At 39.3% G+C, this 18,379-nt stretch overlaps 1 protein-coding gene across 13 annotated transcripts in view; it reads left to right on the forward strand.

Moving 5' to 3' along the window:
* Positions 1-18,379, forward strand: part of SEMA4D (semaphorin 4D) — a 99,087-nt gene that overhangs the window by 72,871 nt on the left and 7,837 nt on the right. For 7 of the 13 annotated variants that reach the window (XM_048932142.1, XM_048932138.1, XM_048932144.1 and 4 more), the window contains 9 exons: positions 375-488; positions 1,751-1,902; positions 3,629-3,804; positions 3,920-4,076; positions 4,786-5,008; positions 6,363-6,478; positions 9,783-9,955; positions 10,193-10,236; positions 11,323-13,735. In XM_048932142.1, coding sequence (XP_048788099.1) covers positions 375-488; positions 1,751-1,902; positions 3,629-3,804; positions 3,920-4,076; positions 4,786-5,008; positions 6,363-6,478; positions 9,783-9,955; positions 10,193-10,236; positions 11,323-12,239 — 2,072 coding nt within the window. In that variant the 3' untranslated portion in view covers positions 12,240-13,735. Of the gene's footprint in view, positions 1-374; positions 489-1,750; positions 1,903-3,628; positions 3,805-3,919; positions 4,077-4,785; positions 5,009-6,362; positions 6,479-9,782; positions 9,956-10,192; positions 10,237-11,322; positions 13,736-14,099; positions 14,307-18,379 lie in introns of those variants that run through there. The other 6 variants (XM_048932146.1, XM_048932147.1, XM_048932151.1 and 3 more) reach the window with 2 other exon arrangements.

Here is an 18,379-nt window from a genome sequence, read left to right on the forward strand (position 1 = left end):
TTTACTTTATTTGAATCATGGTGGCACATAAAGAGAGAAAAACAATTAGTTCCAAAACTTCTGTGGCATTTCTTAGATACATTTTGATACGTGTTGAAGTACCATGTTACAGTACCAACAGTGCTGACTTTTGCCAGGTACTTGTGTTAGAGAAATAATAAATGAAGTGTAAAAGTGTTAGCTCTGAGAATGGTCAGTAGAAATACAGGCATAGAAGACACATCTGGGGCAACTGAGAGGAAATTCTTGTTTATCTTTTCTTGTGAGAAGTTTAAGCTAACATAGTCTCTTGAAATATTTATGTGTGTTTTTTGGTATACAGTGCATAAGAAAGTTTAAAATATTTGTTTAAAATATTTGTTTTTGTTTTAAAGATGAGGAGCTTTATTCTGGGACTTCTTACAATTTCTTGGGAAGTGAACCTATTATTTCAAGGAACTCTCATCAGAGTCCTCTGAGAACAGAATATGCAATACCTTGGCTTAATGGTAAGTGGGTGTGAGAGCACACAGATCAAATTTTTTTTCCTTCTTCAGTGTCACAAATTCAGACAAAGAGTTTGAGCTTCCTTTCTGAGGTAAGGAGCTGTTGTTCACTGTCTCAAAGAGAGTGACTTTTATTGGTGTGTGCTGTTAGCAGAATTTTTTTCTCTTTAAAATTTCAGAACTTTTATCATCACTAACAATGAAAACAGCTTAGAGATGCACAGACTTTGAATGACAAGCGCTGTGTTTTATTTTATATCCATTTGTTCATCCTTGCTATGATACAACATACATGTGATGCAGTAAGAAAAATATTCCTTGTCCTCAACATATATATTTTAAAGCCAGTATGTTCTTTGTTCCTGATAATCTCAGTTCTTGACTTTCAGAATTGGCCAAGTTTTGCACACTCTCAGAATTTTGTGACTTTGGGCCCAAAAAAGACTAAAATCATTAAGTCAGCATATTACAAAAAAAAATCAAAACAACAACAACAACAAAAACAACACAGTGTCCAAAAAGGAGAGAATGTTGAGTTTGTAGTGCATCCTGTTATTATTGTTGTTTTTGGTATTTCAGTTAGCAGCAGAAATACTAAGTGGCTGATACTGTGTACAAGTAGTTGAAATAAAGTTGATTTACACGATGGAGTTGACCTAAGTCTTATATCTAATTTCATGGCTGGATGACAACAATGAGAGTATGCATGTTGAAAACCAATAGGGCTTGGGAGCGTGGATAGTATTTTTGGATTTGTTACAATTTTTCTGTGGGACTGTGTCTTCATATGTGTCCAGCCAGCTGCTAGATTTGTAGGTGCTGGTAGCTGACCAACCCTGGCAAATTATTGCTTGTAAGTTGTAGCTAATTCTATCCTTGAATGTGAATGAACAGAAATATACCATATGCCTTGTCTTAAGTTTGCATCAGGGTGGAGAGATGGGCAATGGAGGACAGGTATCCAGATCTATCAGAAAACCATGTTTGCATATAGGTGAACAATGAGGACTAATGAGATACAACAGACTAAGAGGTATTAGAGATCTTTAAGGTATGGTATGTTAAATAGCTGATTTTTTTCCTCCACTATTGTACTTTTTTAGAAATGCTAATCACGGGCTTAACAACAGTGTAGGCAGATCAGTAACTGAAGAACATTTAAATACAGTGTAAGGTCTGGGAGAAGAAGATTTGTAGAGAGTCTTCAAGAGAATGAAGTTAAAAGAGTTGTTTATAATGTAAAATTCTTCTCTTCATATTTGTAGAGCCAAATTTTGTTTTTGCTGATGTTGTAAGAGCAGATCAAAACAGCACAGATGGAGAAGATGACAAGATATACTTTTTTTTCACTGAGGTGTCTGTGGAATATGAGTTTGTTGGAAAACTTATGATTCCAAGAATAGCTAGAGTATGCAAGGTGAGACATGGTTCAATTGTCTTTTACTAATTACAGTAGATTTTGGTTTTAGTGAAAAAAATGACATTTATTGTAAATTAAATGGAAATTGTTTAACTTCATCTCATTGAAACAGCACTTCTTACAAGTTTCTTATAACTGGCAAAGTCTCACTGTTGCTTTGGAAACTAATATTTGACTTAATTTAATTAATGGTGAAATTTCAGTACATATGAGGGTTCTGTCCTCCCCTGGGGGGTGTGGGAGAACAACAGTAATGACCAAAAAAAGGACTCTGGTTTCTGTTTTATATTTTAAACTGAAAGCTTAATTACAGTCCCCAAGGGAAAAAAAGCCTGAGTTGCTGTTGAGCAGATAGGAAGTTTCTCAAAGATTCAAGTTATTCTCAGGCAGCTCCATGCAAGCAAAATCATTTTGTCCTGTAGTCATAGCTAGTAATAGCAGATGGGACTTCTGTGGAGCTGCCAGAGCCACAAACAAGACAGTCACCATTCTGCCACAATTAGTGCAATTAAACCTTTATTATTTTGGTTCAATCAAGTAGTGTTGGTGCCAGTACAAAATACCCTTTTCATTGGAATGTTATCAATTTCCTCAGTACTTTTTTTCCAACAGGAAACTTACCTAGCCATTTAGTTTTGATTAAGTTGAAATGTTTTATTTTGACTTTACTCTTCTATATTTAAACGTGGAAGTCAAAATATCAGTAACAAGTCAGTGGCCTTGAAATTTCCACTGAACAAGCAGCTGGAGGCAGATTTACATGGGGCTTAATATTATGGCCCTCTGCCCACCAACAACTTGTGCACTCTTCAGAACAGGAGTATCACAGAACATGAGAGATATATTGCTGCTGCTTGTTAGCAAAAGGAATAAATGGCAAATTGCAGTTCTAAAGGGAATTTTACTTCAGTTTTATTAGATATACTTAAATGTTCATTTTTTTCTTCAATTCTTTGCATAAAAGCACTGGATAATGAAAAAAAAAAATATTAGTAATGTCCAAATATGCCTGCTTTTGTAAAGAAATAACAGAGCTGCAACTCACAAACTAAATATTTTGAGACATTTCTAGTCTAGTAAATATATCTTTCAGTACTACAGATTCTTCATGAAGGTGGTAACTGCCCACAGTATTAGGCCATTTGTGCATTTTTTTCCTAGTGGAATTGTTAATGTCAGACATGTTAAGTACATCTTGCAAGATTACAGTATAAATCATTTCTGTTTGGATGTCAGAGAACAAATGTGGTGTTACTGATTTATGTTAAAGGATGTGTATAATACCTCCATGTTTATTTTAATTGTTCTAATAAGCATTTGTGTCTTATAAAGTTACATTCTCAGCTCTTTCAAATTTTCAAATGTTGAAGTATTTGAAATTCTTTTACAAGAACTTAGTATTCTAGTTCTTTTAGAAGAACAATGTCTTATCTGATTTCCAGATGCTGACAAAAACCATTCTGCATTATTTTTGTTTACTCCGATAACTAAATAAATAAATAATTTCTGTGGCTTCCTTACTTTTATGTATATGAGCACATTAACAGTTTTTGATGCTGCTGTGGATGAAATGCTAAAGAAGTGTACTAGTTACAAAAGTTCAAAAACAGCTAGAAAATTGAGAAAAAAATAGTTTGGTAGCTTTGTAGCTGTGATTCTTAAATGCAAAACTGCTGCCTAATTATCTTCATAGACACTTTTCTTTTTTTTCCAATGCCAAAAGAGGGACCAAGGAGGATTAAGGACTTTGCAGAAAAAATGGACTTCTTTTCTCAAGGCCAGATTGATATGTACCATTCCTGATAAGAATTTAATTTTCAATATTATCAATGATGTTTTTATTCTGAAGTCTCCAACCTTGAAGGAACCAGTGATATATGGAGTCTTTACCCCACAGCTGTAAGTGTGCTATTACAGTGTTTCCCTGGATGAGTACTTTTGATCTCAGCTAGTTGCTAAATCAAGTAATTATTCCTGTGATTATTTTTTTTTTTTATTATTCATGTATTTTTAGGAATAATGTGGGACTGTCAGCTGTGTGTGCCTACAATTTGTCTACTGTAGAAGAAGTTTTCTCAAAAGGAAAGTATATGCAGAGTGCTACAGTAGAACAGTCCCATACCAAGTGGGTACGGTACAATGGGGAGATTCCTAACCCTCGACCTGGTGCAGTAAGTTTCTGTAAATTTGAATATGATGCACAGGACTAAAGAAACTAGAAAAGCAAACAAACAAACAGAAAAAATACAATAAAAACAGTCCTACTAAAGCGTAGTATTAGATTGCAGTGATATAGATGCTTTATATTGTGAAGATTTCCTGAAAGACACTTCAGGTGATTTTATTTCAAAGTTTGAATCTGGGAATCAGTGTTTTTTTAAACATACCATACAGTTAATTGCAGTTTTTATCTTTTCTTTATTTCATTACTAAATTTCTAGTGGTGAATAAGATAATAATATGCCTTAGGGAGCATCAGAGATTTTTTTAGTTCAAGTGAACAAAATTGTAAAAGTTGTTGCATTGTCTTACTAGGTCCAGCAGGTGTTGCTGTGCAAGTTAAAATGCTCGTAGTCCTGGGTCTCTTTCACACTCACGTTTCTTGCAATTGTCTTACTGCAACTGATGAGTAGGATTACATTTAAAGGTAGTTAAGAAACATGGGAATCCATGGAGTATTTTCTTGTAATATATTTTGGGTCCAAATAAAAATGTAGTATGAACCATTTGCTTAGATCAGCATGTTGCTGAAACCAAGGTGCTGTGGAGCTTGAGTACCTTCCAGGATGAGTATAATGCAGAAGAAAATGCATTTATCTGCTGCTATGATATAATTTGCTTTTCTCTCTATTATTTCTTTCTTGTATTTTTAAATAACAGTGTATAAACAGTGAAGCCAGAGCTCTGAACTACATGACTTCACTGAATTTACCAGACAAAACGCTGCAGTTTGTTAAAGACCATCCGCTAATGGATGATTCAGTGACTCCAGTGGGAGACAGACCACGCCTTGTAAAGCGAGATGTGAAATACACCCAGATTGTAGTAGACAGAGTCAGAGCACTCAATGGTACAATGTATGATGTTATGTTCATCAGTACAGGTAAGTTCTGCTTACATTCTTTTTAATAATGTACTTATTCTTCAGGCAGTAGTGTGCTCTAACAGAAAATCAAAATATTTACATATTTATAATATTTTTACAGTATGTGGTATTTTCATAGAAAAAATGGGGAACCACGGTAAGTACACGGATAACCTTGCTTGCTTTGAGGAGCTGCTGAAGGACGAGAATTGAAAAAAAACTATTTTATCAACATTGACAGTAGGATTCGGTGTATCCTTCAGCAAGTTCGCTGATGACACCAAGCTGATTGATGCAGTTGACACAATAGAAGTGGAGGGATGCCATCCACAGGGACCTGAATAGGCTTGGAAAGTGGACAGATGAGAATCTAATGAGGTTTAACAAAGCAAAATGCAAAATACTGCACTTGCAAAATGCAAAATACTGCACTTGGGTCAAGGCAATCCCAGATGTATGCAGACTGAGAGAACTCATTGAAAGCACCCCTGCAGAGAAGGACTTGGGAGTCTCATGCAGTGTGTTCTTGCAGCCTGGAAGGCCAACAGTATCCTGGGCTGTATCAATAGAGGGGTGGCCAGCAGGTTGGGGATGATTGTCTCCCTCTACTGTGCCCTCCTGATGTCCTATCTAGAGTACCCCAAGTATGGGAGCCCCAGTACAGGGAAAATGTGGAAGTATATCAGCAGGTTCAGAGAAGGGTCATGAGGATGTTTAAAGGGCTAGAGCATCTCTCCTATGAAGAAAAGTTGAGGAAGTTGAGCTTGGTTAGCTTGGAGAAGAGAAGGCTCTGTAAAGAGTTCATAGTCCACTTCTAAAAGGGAGCTTACAAACAGGAGGGGGACCAACTTTTCACAAGATCTAAAAGTGATAGGATGACGGGGTGAGGCTTTGAGCTCAAGAGGGGAGATTTTAGGTTAGATGTTACACAGAAATATTTTACTCAGAGGGCAGTGAGGCACTGGCACAGGCTGCCCAGAGGAGTTGTTGACACCCCATCTCTGGAAGCATTTGAGGTCAGGTGTGATGGCACCCTGTGCAGGAACAGCATGATCTAGTGGGTTCCCAGCCTGTCCATGGCAGAGGGTTGGAACTGGATTATCTTTAAGTCACCGTCCAACCTAAGCCGTTCTGCAAACTGCAAAACTGTAGTGTTTTGCTTAAACATACATGAGATAATCCCTGAAAGCCATTCTTTATTTCAGAAGGCCTTTTCCAGAACTCCTTGCAGTGGCAGGTATTATGTTTACCATTGGCACAGGCTGATGTGAAGTCTCAGCTGGATAAATGATTCAAACTGTAACAAGTGTTCATTTTTGCCTGCCTTTCTATTTTAAGAATCTCACTTAAATACATTGCTATGTTATTGCAGATCAAGGGGCCCTGCACAAAGCTATCAGCTATGAAAATGGAATGCATATTATTGAAGAAACACAGCTTTTCCCAAACTTTGAGCCAGTTCAAACACTCATACTTTCATCCAAAAAAGTAGGTGCTAAAAACATCACAGCATTCATCTTTTTTTTTTTTTTTTTTGTTCTATAAAACTTATCTACCATCTTGTAAAATAATCATAATGAAGCAATGCAGACTGTGGAAATCTGCAGCTGTAGTTTCTGTAGTAGTATCAGTATTTTCCCCGATAATTTCTGTTGCAGCTGATAGATCTCAAGCTTTTGAGGTTGTCTAGATCTGGGGAAAGTATGTGTGGTTGTGGAATGGGAATGCAGGTATGCAGTATTACTGTGGTTGTGCAGGAGCTAAAAGCTGTAATGTATTTAGAGGTACAGATTTTTAGGTTAGGAGTGGTGCAAGAATCCTGACCCCTTGAGGCCAGGAAAAATTCCCAGGAAATAAATACAGAAGTGAAAGTATTTTTCTGAAACAGACATTAGTGGAGAGAGCCTTTTCTAACAAACTGAAGATTCTGTACTTAATTGATTTTTGCTTTTCCCGAATTATCAGGCTAGTTTTGTCTGGCAGATTTATTAGGAGACTAAGCATGTTGGTGCTGCTGCTATTGTAATGCTCTGAAAGGGATTACTGGTGAGGTCATGCCAGCCAGATAGGGCTTCAGCCACAGCTGGACGACACAAGCTTTGCTACAGACTCCAAACACAGTGATGTTTTGCATTACTGAACATTCATTGGGTTTAATTGTTGAGTGATTTTTCAACAGTTGGAGAACAATCATTTTGTGTATTTTGTACACTAGTCTTCTGGCCCTGTTTACTCTGACATGCAGAGCCATGAATGTCTACAAAAGTATTACCATAATAGCTTGTAGCATCAAACCCTTCAACTGGTGAAATTTCTGAGTTTCTTAAGGAAAGAACCTGCTGTAGGGAACCTGCTTTGGCAGGGGGGGTTGGACTCGATGATCTCTGGAGGTCCATTCCAACCCGTACAATTCTGTGAAAGAATAAAAGTGTCTGATAATCTTACATTATCAGTGACATTCAGTAAGTACCCAGCAATCAGTAAATGCTCTGATGTTAGGGATTTAGGAGCATTGCCAAGATATCTTAAGAGCAGCTATTCCAACATGATCAATTCCATGAAGAAAGACCATTATCCCAGAATTCTTTTCAGCTCATCTTGCATATGTAGTAGTCCGTGTAAAATGAAGTATTGTGAAAATAGAGTGTGCTCTTGACAGACAAGTCAAAGTCATGTGATTAAAAGTTTCCTTTTCCATAGATTTCAGTGGAATCTATTGTTTTTCTGTGTTGTTCATCACACTGGCCAGGGTGTAGAATTAAAGAATAGTTAAGGTTGAAAGGCATCTGTAGGTCCATCTTGTCCAACCCCTGCTCTAGCAGGGTCATCTAGAGCAAGTTGTTCTTACAGTTGTAATTTGATACATGTAGTGGCATACCACAGTAACGGATTAACAATAGGAGAGCAGTACTTCCTGTTCTTGACAGTGGGGTCGAACTCATATACCTTCACCTTGCTCGGAGGGTTGCTGTCAGTAACAGAGCTGATCCTCTAGCTCCTGTCTGGCTGAAAGATGTCTGGATTTTTGCAACGGTCTGTTCAGCTCTCCACTTGTTTTACGAACTCCCTGAATGTACCAGCTGGGAACCATATCAAGGCACTGATACCCTCATGCAGTGTTGCCCTGTTGGCTTGGGTGTTAGCCAACAGAACACTAGAAAGACAGACAGACAGGCAGCAGTGAACCAGGGGAAGCTTTTCCTAGAAAGCCCTCCATGTTTTGATGTTGCAAATTTATTTATGTGGACACTCCAGCATAGACTAGTGTTAAGCTAGATTTTAGTATAAAAGACTGCATTTGAATGTATGTCTCTGAAGTTTAGTTCTTTTTGGAAGTCCCATCTTCCAGTAACGTGCATTTCTTTTTAGATTCAGTTTTGTCTCTTGTTAGGTTTTCCTTTGAAATTCACACATGAGGGATCTAAAGTACTTTGTGCTTGATCTTCCTCTAGAGAATCCTGTTAGCCACAGTGAAGCATTCATTTACTCAAAAATGCATATTCTTGTGTTCATTGCATTAAAGAAAAGAGACTACCCTCTTCTAAGTTCTCATGAACTTAATAATACCTCTTCATATAGTTAAATAAAAACATAACAGTAAGCCTCCAAATCTAAATACAGCCCTACTGTTTCTGTTTGTACATGTATCTTGAAGTTGTTCTTGATGTCAAGAATAAATCTTTACCATGAGTATGATGTTTAGGACGAATCTTGCTTTACTAGGATGGTTTTTGCTCTGATTTGTTATTGCTCTGTGACAGCATTCATCCTGCCAGAGTTGAGAAGGCATCCCCCAAGTGCTCTTTCTACATACTGAAAATCTGTGCAGCTTCAATTCAGAAAAAGCCAGTTGTTGCTTGAATCTGACTTCTTTGCCATGACAACTGCAGTAGAGTGCTGATACGTTTGGTATTCAACTCAGGAGGAAGTAAATCCATTGCCAAGGTGGAGCATGCTATCTGGCTTTGTATGCACTGTCTTAGAGATACTAGACAGTAGATTGCTTATGGCGTTTCTTTGCAGGGCAAACCTATTTCCCAAGGCTTTGTACAGTGGTGAGTAAATTCACAGTGTACCTTTAGTCATCAGTTTCCCTGAACTTGGATACTTGCCTATTTCACTCATTTCTTTCAGTCTTTTATGACAAGGATGATCAGAACAGGTGTGAATGTTTTCCTGTTGTACATAGTGTGAGAGTTGTTTGCAGATCCCCAGGAACAGTTGGTAAGGCAGTTGTTCTCTTTACATCCCCCTTTTGCTAAGCATTATGCCAACACTCATTCCTTTGAATGCTATTCGCAGTTCTTTCTTGCAAAGGATTCAAGGAAGTAACTGCCAGTAAGCAACTACAAGATTCAAGGCTGACACTGGGGCTGCAGAGACCTGACTAGTAGGCAGAGTTGCCCTGGATTAACAGATGTAGGAGCAGTATAGAAAACCTTCCCATTTCAGGCATGGATGTAACCACTGCAGTTTTGTCATTAGCACGTGCTTGTCTCTCCTTCCATGAAGTCTATCAGTAAATTCATATTTATGGAGAAAAACTGATATATAAGAGCCACAGTTAGGCAGTTACTTTCCTTTCTTATAAAGTGCATTGATTGTAATTTTCTGTTCTTTTTACTTATTTTCACTTCAAGTGTCGCTAAATGCTTAAAAAATGTTTTTTACAAGCATACAAGTATGTGTGCACCTCTTTTAATAATTTTTCAGTTGCTTCACAAATGTGATTGACTGTGTAGGCTTGTTTATGTGAGGTTTTTTTGTTTTTTTGGTTTGGTTTTGTTTTTAGAGCAGAAGATACCTCTACGCTGGTTCAAATTCTGGTGTGGTTCAATCTCCTGTGGCATTCTGTGAGATGTACACCACTTGTTTTGACTGCGTTTTAGCAAGGGATCCTTACTGTGCTTGGAAACCTCTTGAGGGTTCTTGCGTTGATATTTTTCAAGAAAGTGAAACTGAAAGGTAATGGCAGCCTTTGACTATAGTTGCAATTGGTTTTGTGTCTGTCTTACCTTATCTTAACAAGATTTTTTTTTTAACTTATTGTTTTCAAACACATGCTTCTTCCTGTCCTTTAATTGCCTACATAAAAAATGTCAGCTTGTGCTATTTAGATGAGATAAAATTTATCTTACATTAGAGGATGGACTGACATGGGAATAACATTTGAAGCTGTCATACTTGCACTATCTTTCACAGGAATTGGATTCAGAACATAGGTGGAGATGCATCTTCTTGTTCTGGTGAGTTACATTCTGTGAAGAATACTTATCCAGGTGGGATAGGAAAGACTTGTATCTAGATTTTCATTTATATTTTAATGTGTATGAAGTTCTCTTGTTTTTTTTTTTCGTATTTGAGCATCCATGCAGCCTTCATCTTGTCTTAAAATGTTTGTATTCGTATACATTTCAGTGTGGAGTGCACAAAGTTCTGAAATGAATGGGGGTACCTCAACAGCACCTCATGAATGAAAGTACTATTTACCATAACAACTTCTAGTACAGAGGTCTCTGTCTCTGATAAAATAACATTTGACATTCTGCTGTGAGTCTTGGTTAAATGCTTGGTTGTTTTTGCTGGATCAGATGAAATGATGCTGGAAAAAGCTGCTTTTATTATGAGAGGGGAGGGAGGCTCAGTACATCATAGAGAGCAGCTGAAGTACCCTCTGGTGTATTTTAAGACAAGTAACTGCAGGTCCTTTCTTTCTCGTGTATGTTGCTGCCATCAGATTATGGAAATCTTAAAGAAGACTAGTGTTAGAGAACATTTGTACTGCAGAAAAGAGTACATTATTTATTCTGCTTTCATTTCTTATCTAGGGCAACCATGAGAGTTTGACCTGTTAGCTATATCTCATTTATCGTATTGTATTGTGGGTATGCAATAGTTACTGATGTTTTCAGAAGAGAGTTGGAGTACTGATACTTAAATTTCTTAAAATTAAATTATTTCTTCAACATTTTGTCGTTACTTAAAATATACTAATTGGTTTGAAAGTTATACAAAGTTGAGCATCTTTTTTCAAATGATGACTTAGAGGCACACTCAATTTGGATCAACTAAGTCTCCCCTGCTTTTCTGGAAGTGGAAGCTGTTTTGGAGCTTTTTGAGGTGTCTGATCTTGTAATCTGTTTTGGTGTCCTGTACACACCTGTAGTTTAGTATTTCACAGAGACCTGCATGCTGTTATCTTGGTCTTGAGATAATCTTAACACTCCAGTCTTTGTGTTTCTGTTATGGCTAGTACAGTCTCATGAAACTGTACAGAGTAGATCAAACAGGAATCATTGCTGATGCTTTGCACGTTTATTTTGGTGTTCCAGATAAAGTAAGAGAGAATTCGCTACAGCATACATTCAAGCATGGGAGCACAGCAGAGCTCAAGTGTTCTCAGAAGTCCAATCTGGCACAGGTAGTTTGGAAATTCAGGGATGACGTACTGAGAGTGGAGAGTCCCAAATACCGTCTACTGGAAAAGGCACTGCTCATCTTCAATTTATCAGAAGGAGACAGTGGTGTTTACCAGTGTCTGTCAGAAGAAAAAGTGAAGAATAAGAAATTCTCTCAGGTGTTGGCTAAGCATGTTTTGGAACTGAAGAAAGTCCAGCATACTACAGCAAGCCCAGTTGTGGCAGCTGCACCAATAGAAGGTAATAGTGATGTACCAAAAGTGTCAGCTGTATCAACTGAGGGCTCTACTGCTCAAACCTCAACCACTCAGATTGTACCGGTAACAACTGCGAGGATAATAACAAAACCCATTGGCCCTGTCCTAACAAGTGCAACCTCCAACATAGAGCTTTTCAATTCACTTCCTGACACAGTCCCTGAAAAGACAATGTTTCTGAAGTCAAACGATAACTTCCTGTTGATGTTCCTGTTCCTCTTCTTTTTTATTCTCTTCTTGTGCCTGCTTTCCTACAATTGTTACAAAGGGTATTTGCCAGGGCAGTGCTTGAAATTTCGCTCAGTCATGTTGCTTGGCAAGAAAAAAACAAAGTCAGATTTTTCTGATTGTGAACAGAGCGTGAAAGAAACCCTGGTGGAGCAAGGCAGCGTCAGCCACCAGAGTGGGGAGCAGCCAAAGCCAGCGCATGACACTGGCTATGAGACGGAGCCGGACTGTGGGAATGGACAGCTGCAGGACAGGGATGCACAGATGCCCAGGGAGGCCAAGGACAAACCTTTTGATGTGAAGTGTGAGCTCAAGTATGCTGACTCAGATGTGGAGGGAGACTGAAGGACAGCGTTGGTTCTGTGTTGGAAATTAACCATGGTACTACAGCTGTTTTTGAGTGCCGAGAACATGGTTGTGACCACTGAGCCGTAGGCGAGCTTTATGTGCTTCAGCTACACAGCAAGCCACTTCACATTCAGATCTCACCAGATACAGAAGCAGTGTTCTTGTCTGCAGATCATAGCATCTTGTATTGTTCTATCAGGTTTCTTTAAATGGCCAGTTTCAGATCCCCATTTGTTTATTCTTGGTTCTTACCCACACATGGGGTACTTAATGCTGGTGAACAGCTGCCCACTCCTTTTTGGCCATTTTCTTCCTTAGGATAAGAGTAACTAATTTAGTTGGCTTTAAAAAGTACTTCAGTCTGCAAATCTTTTAGCTGCCATTAAAAAAAGTTCTAGTTTAATTTGCATTCCAAATTGGAAATTAAGTTTAGTTTATCAGATTGGTAAATTATAGACTATTGTCCAAATTGGGACATTTTTTCTTTGCTTCTAGTGATTATTTTTCATTTGATGCTTTGTGTTTTGGCACGCTAGATTTCTTTAGTTGGTTAAAGTTAATTAACTTTTAAGTATCTTAGCTTTTAAAGAATATGGGGATATATAGTTGGCTTGATTTGTGTAAGATTCTCAGGGATAATCTTGTTTAAAGGCTTTTTTTCTCGCTGCTTTCTAGAAGTTTAGATAACAGTATTGGTATAAAACTTGTGGACTGGAGTAAGAAGGGAAAAGAACAAATGATAGATTTAGAAACGTTTTATTTTCCTTAACCAAGCTGGATGTAGTCACCTGTTGTTTTTTTTTTTCTGTACACCATTGGATTTTTCCACTTTCTTTTGATTATTTTTTTTAATGAAACAGTACAGGCAAGCAGCTGTCACTTCGCGGTGACACTGAGAGAGGTTTTTTGCACTGTGAAAGCAAAAAAGGAATTGAAAATTCTCTGCAGTAACTCATCTTGCAACTCACTGGAATGGACTGTTAGGATACAGCCTGATAAGAAAACTTTGGGGATGTTTTTTTTTTCTTTTTTCTGATTCAGAAGTAACTTCTTTTCCTGTGACACATCTTTGCAGCGTCACCCTTTCTGGATGACACCTTCTAATCTCTTATGCAACTGGAGACTGAAACTGGAGCTCCTCAAACAATCAGTAATTTGAACTGTTCATTTGAATCGTGTCTGCAAAACTGAAGATGTGCATTTGTTTTAAGCCTGCTTCACAGCTGCACTGTTTGTCTCTAAAAGCATTTAGTGTGGTACAGTTCCACAGAGAGTTGTCCCTCTCACTGCATCTTTCTGTAAATATTCTAGGAGTGCATCTTAACAGTAAATAGCAGTGTACCTAGGCTGCTTCTCTATGTTGAACTTTCATGCAAACTTTAATTTCAACCATCTTAGTGTGAACAATTTATATTTTATAAGATTCAGTTCGGTTTTATTTTTCTATTTTTAATTATGTACATATAACAGAATAAATATTAAAATAAATTGTATTACACTTTGACTTTTATGAAAGTTGACATAATGGCAATCCTTTACATACTGCAAATGCTGATGTTCCTTGTGGCTTCCTTTAAGGGGAAAAAAAAGAAAACTCTCACCAGTTTGGAGCGGGTTCTCTTCTCGGATTTATTTACTTGGGTTGTAACCCTCTGGGGGATAGGACGGATGGAAAAAGACGTGAGTGAAGGAGAAAAGTGTTTTGTCGTAGGCCCCTGGGGATATTTCCTTTTATAACCCTTCTAAAATTCATTTGTCTTTTTGCATTATTTCTTCAATGCGTGATGTATTTCTTGTAACTTTATTCCTTAGTACCATTTTTTTTTTCTTTCTTTTCTGTCCTCTTCTGTCACGCAGCCTCATCTCCTATACCTTTCCCTCCTACTGGTACTTCCTTTTTGTCTTGTGTGGGATGTGGTCCACCTCCTTCACCCACCAGTATCGAGCCTGATGTTTGGTCTAGCACAAACCCTCTAAAGGTCATGTTGTTGCAACCTTTCCTAAATGACCAGGCACAGCATGTTAGTGCTCGGGGATCGTTCCACCTCTTCTGCCAAGCCACAGGTAAGTTGGAGGAGCCCTGCGTGAACTAGCATTTTCCTCACTAAAGGTTTGGATATGTGGCCATGTACAGTGTATGTTCTTTTCTGATGCTTAAAAAAGAAAGAAAAAGACTATTTGTGAATGTATTGTGAACATGCTTTTGCTGCAAATTGGGCACTGCAGACACTCTCCTGCAAAATTCTGTCGTTTAGCAGCCTGTTTAAATATGCAAAGTCAGTTGACTTCAGTAGGCTCATTTGGATGCTGAATGATGCACTTGCATGCATATGGATGTGTAGTAGGTAAATATCTTCATTGTTAGGATGTATGCAATTAAAAAAAATACCGTTGGATTTGGATTTTGCTCTTATTTTGGACCTGGTCGGTTATCCCTTATTACTTATTTCAGATGATAAAGTATGTACTGTAATGGTAATTCCATTCTCTGAGGAATATATTGTCTGTGATCGATGGGAGCAAGTCAAAGCTATTTTTTTTCTGTAGAAATTAAACATTTGTCTTTCAGTTTTTGTTTGGACAGCATTTGCCTGGTTAAGTGAGAATTAATGCATCTAGACAGGTCTCAAAATGTAATTTCTGTCCTTTAAAAATTAGAGATTAATTTTAAAGTAGGATTGTTTTTTACTGGTATGTCTGTGATTGTTAAATGTTACATGGAATCAGGTCAAAATGCAGCTATCTTCATTAAAGCAGGTCTTACCAAAGACATGATTTGTATTTTCGTGGCTAGAAACTAGCTGTGGGGTCCAGGTGGGTAGGAATAATTTTTTCACTGCTGCTAGTGACACTGATACCTTTTACTGTCCACCATGGAAAAAAAATCACAGAATAATGGTGTAAATACTGCAAAAGGATTCAAGCAATTTGGTAACCGGGCAAACACTGCAGTGTCTGGGGCACGGGAGGAGCAGTGAGCTGATGATGTGCTCAGCTGCACTGAATTCAGGTGTGGTGGAGTGTGGGTAGTTCCTAGTTTGGTTCTGTTTCAAGCTTCATTAACACAGGCACCACCATCGTCCAATGCAGTATATCCTTGGACTTGTTACAGGCAACCCATATCCTACCATATCCTGAGTGTGCTGAGCAACAGTTTGAGTGCATTTGCAAATGACCAGTGTGCAACATTGTGTTATTGTTGTTTTTGCCCTGCGGATAGATCCTGTCCACTCTATGCTGTCTAGAAACCTGACTCCTCCCCTTACCTGTTAGAAGCTTTTCTTATCTGTTCTGTAGCTTTTTGGTCTCATTAAAACTAACCCTCATATGTGAAAATAACAGTTCTGCAAACTTGGCGTCCTTCTTTAAAGAACCGTTCTGCAGTGGCACTGAGGTGGGTGCCTGATGCACACCTACAGACTGTGGCTGTGCACTGTAGCAGTGCTGTGTACAGGCGGTGCAGGAGAGCTTCCCACCTCATGGGGGGAAGGTGCATCACTCACAAGTCAGTGTCACAAGAGCTTCATAGAAAGTTTTTTCTCTCCAGCAACACTTGGAATTACACAGGAAGCTGTGCAGGGGAAGAGCTGGAGTGAGGGCAATGAGAAGACTGCTGCAGACCTACAGAACTAGCTCAACCTCAAGGAGTGCTCCTGCAGCACAAATGCAGAATGGGCCCAGATGTGGCCATGTGCCAAGCTGTGCCAAGCGCCTGGCACTGGCTGAAGGCCAGCCCCCTAAAGCAAACAAGCTGTCCTACACTGCTCCACTCTAATGGACTCTGAGATTTTGTGGTGAGGCTTCACTGGAGCAGTGGCCCTAACTTTGATCAGTGCTGGGTTTGTCTTTGCCTTCATATGGGTTGCTGTGCCAACACCTTTATGAGTGCTCTATGTCTCACCTTACAGACCAGCTTCTCTGGTGTGCTGCTGCTGGCAGTCTGACTGAGGGTCAGTGTCAGCATAAAGCATATGTGGCTGCCAGAGTCTGATGGAGTTAAGTGTGGGTGTGGGATGATAATGTTTATTCTGGTGATTCCTGCTCTGACTGAATATTCATTACCTGAAGCCATTTTAGTAGACTAAAACCTTTCCTTCAGACAGATCTGCAGCATATCACATTCTTTGTTATTTAAACTGCACCTAGGAGATAACTTTAAAAGTTAAGATTGCTCTTCTAAGTGTTCTGTTAATGCCTTAAAAATATTATAACTTTTATAATAACTTAAGATTAGAGAATCAATCATATACTGCCTAAAAGTCAAAGACCCTGAAAGTATATAATCTTGTTGCGGTGGATTGCACTGCTCATACAGGAATACCTGCAGCGTTGGGGTTGAAAGGGACCCAGAGCCTGCCCAGTTCCAGCCCCTTGCCACAGCCTGCTCAGGACACTATCCGACCTGGGCACCTTCAGGAATGGGGCACGCACAGCTTCTCCGGGCAGCCTGTGCCAGGGCCCCACTGCACTCTGAATGAAAAGTTTCCCCCTAACATGTAATTTATCTACCCTCTTTCAGGTGTAGCTGTTCTCCTTGCCCTGTTACTGCATTCTTTGGCACGCCCTCCCACCCTTCCTACAGGCCCTCTAAGGCCATGCTTCCCTCCCTGGCTGTTGGCAGTTCTAGTTTCAAAACAGGAAGAATTTCAGCCCTCCAGTGGCTCCTCAGTGATATCTGCAAGCCAACTGAAATTAGTGGCAGTAGGTTCCATGATGTGGATGCCACGTTTTTAAATTCTGGCATCAACAGCAGATTTTATGTTGCATAGAATGTTTTCTGTTTTCTTTTATGTGTGAAACCTGTGGCCAATCTAAGAAACACAATGAGCAAAAAGGTGCAGTTGGAGAATCTCTTCTTATTGACTTTAGGCAATTTTATCAATGCTTAGAATGTAAGAGAAATTGAAATATTTTTCCCTATGAGGAAGTCATTCTAGTAAGAATGGATAGTTGTGGCCTGCCACAAATTTTTGCTGTTGTGATATGCTTTCAGATTAAAACATCTCAAACCACATTCAGGATGTAGCCTGTCATATACTGTGAGACACCTGTGTGTGTCCTAGTGAAACAGCTCTGTGAGTGCCCTGGTGCATTCACTGCCAGATTGTACCATCTGCACCATATGTTGGCAAAGCACTCAGAAAATTCAGCAGGTTGATACTCCTCAAATACCTGAAATTGCACTGTGAGAAGCTTCTGCGCTGTCTGAATAAACTGTTCTCCGTTAGAAGATCTCTTAGGGCTGAGGACAGTGGCTGCCCCTGCTGACATGGGTGAGAGCCCAGGACAGGAGAACCTGTGGGAGATGGCACTGGTGCAGGCCTTTGTGCACAGCTCTCTCCTGCATGTAATGTGTGTGAGACTTCAGCAGCACAGATAAAAGGTGTACTGCAGAATCTGTGACAGCTTCTGTTGTATATCTAATGCTGTATGTAACAGAAAGTGTAATGGCTGATGAGGTGGGAGCTGATTTGCAGCTGTTGCTTTGTTTTAACCCTTGTCAGCAATGGGTACCCATCTCACCCCTTTCTCTGTCACTACTGGGTCTGTCCACTGATAGCTGAGCAGAGGTTGTAGTTTGTATGCTCTAGAAAGGAGACTGAAAAGGCATTCTACTGTCAGAGGTATTTTTGTTTTCCGTTTTATTTTACAAGATAACGTCATGGCTTTAAGACGGTGGACAGAGTGGGCACGGCAGGGAAAACAGGCACACTCAGGCTGAAGGTGCAACAATTCTTTGTTGCCAGACCCCAGTTCATTTCACTTAATTACTCTCCAGATGCAGTTACCTGGGTTCCAACCACACAGCCATGCTCTGGCTCCACTTAGAGCACAGCTGGGAGTGCTGGGGAGCAGGGACAGCCATACTGTAGCTCTGTTCTGCCCATGGGAGGGCAGCCATGTTCCACCTGAGTAGTGCAGCTGTGCCTGTGCTGTGCACACACTGGTGTGGCCTCAGATCTGGCTATCAGCAGCACTGTTGCACCATTGCCAGCTAACAAACCATGAGCTGTGTTTCAGAACAAACTGTTAGCTGTTTGAGGTTAAATTCTTTGTTGGCAATTGTTGTCATATTATTTTAACTGTTTTCTAGAATGGTAATGTATTGATCATAATTTCTAACCCAGCTAACTGAA

This window comes from Lagopus muta, chromosome Z (genome assembly GCF_023343835.1).
Source record: "Lagopus muta isolate bLagMut1 chromosome Z, bLagMut1 primary, whole genome shotgun sequence".
NCBI lineage: Eukaryota > Metazoa > Chordata > Aves > Galliformes > Phasianidae > Lagopus > Lagopus muta.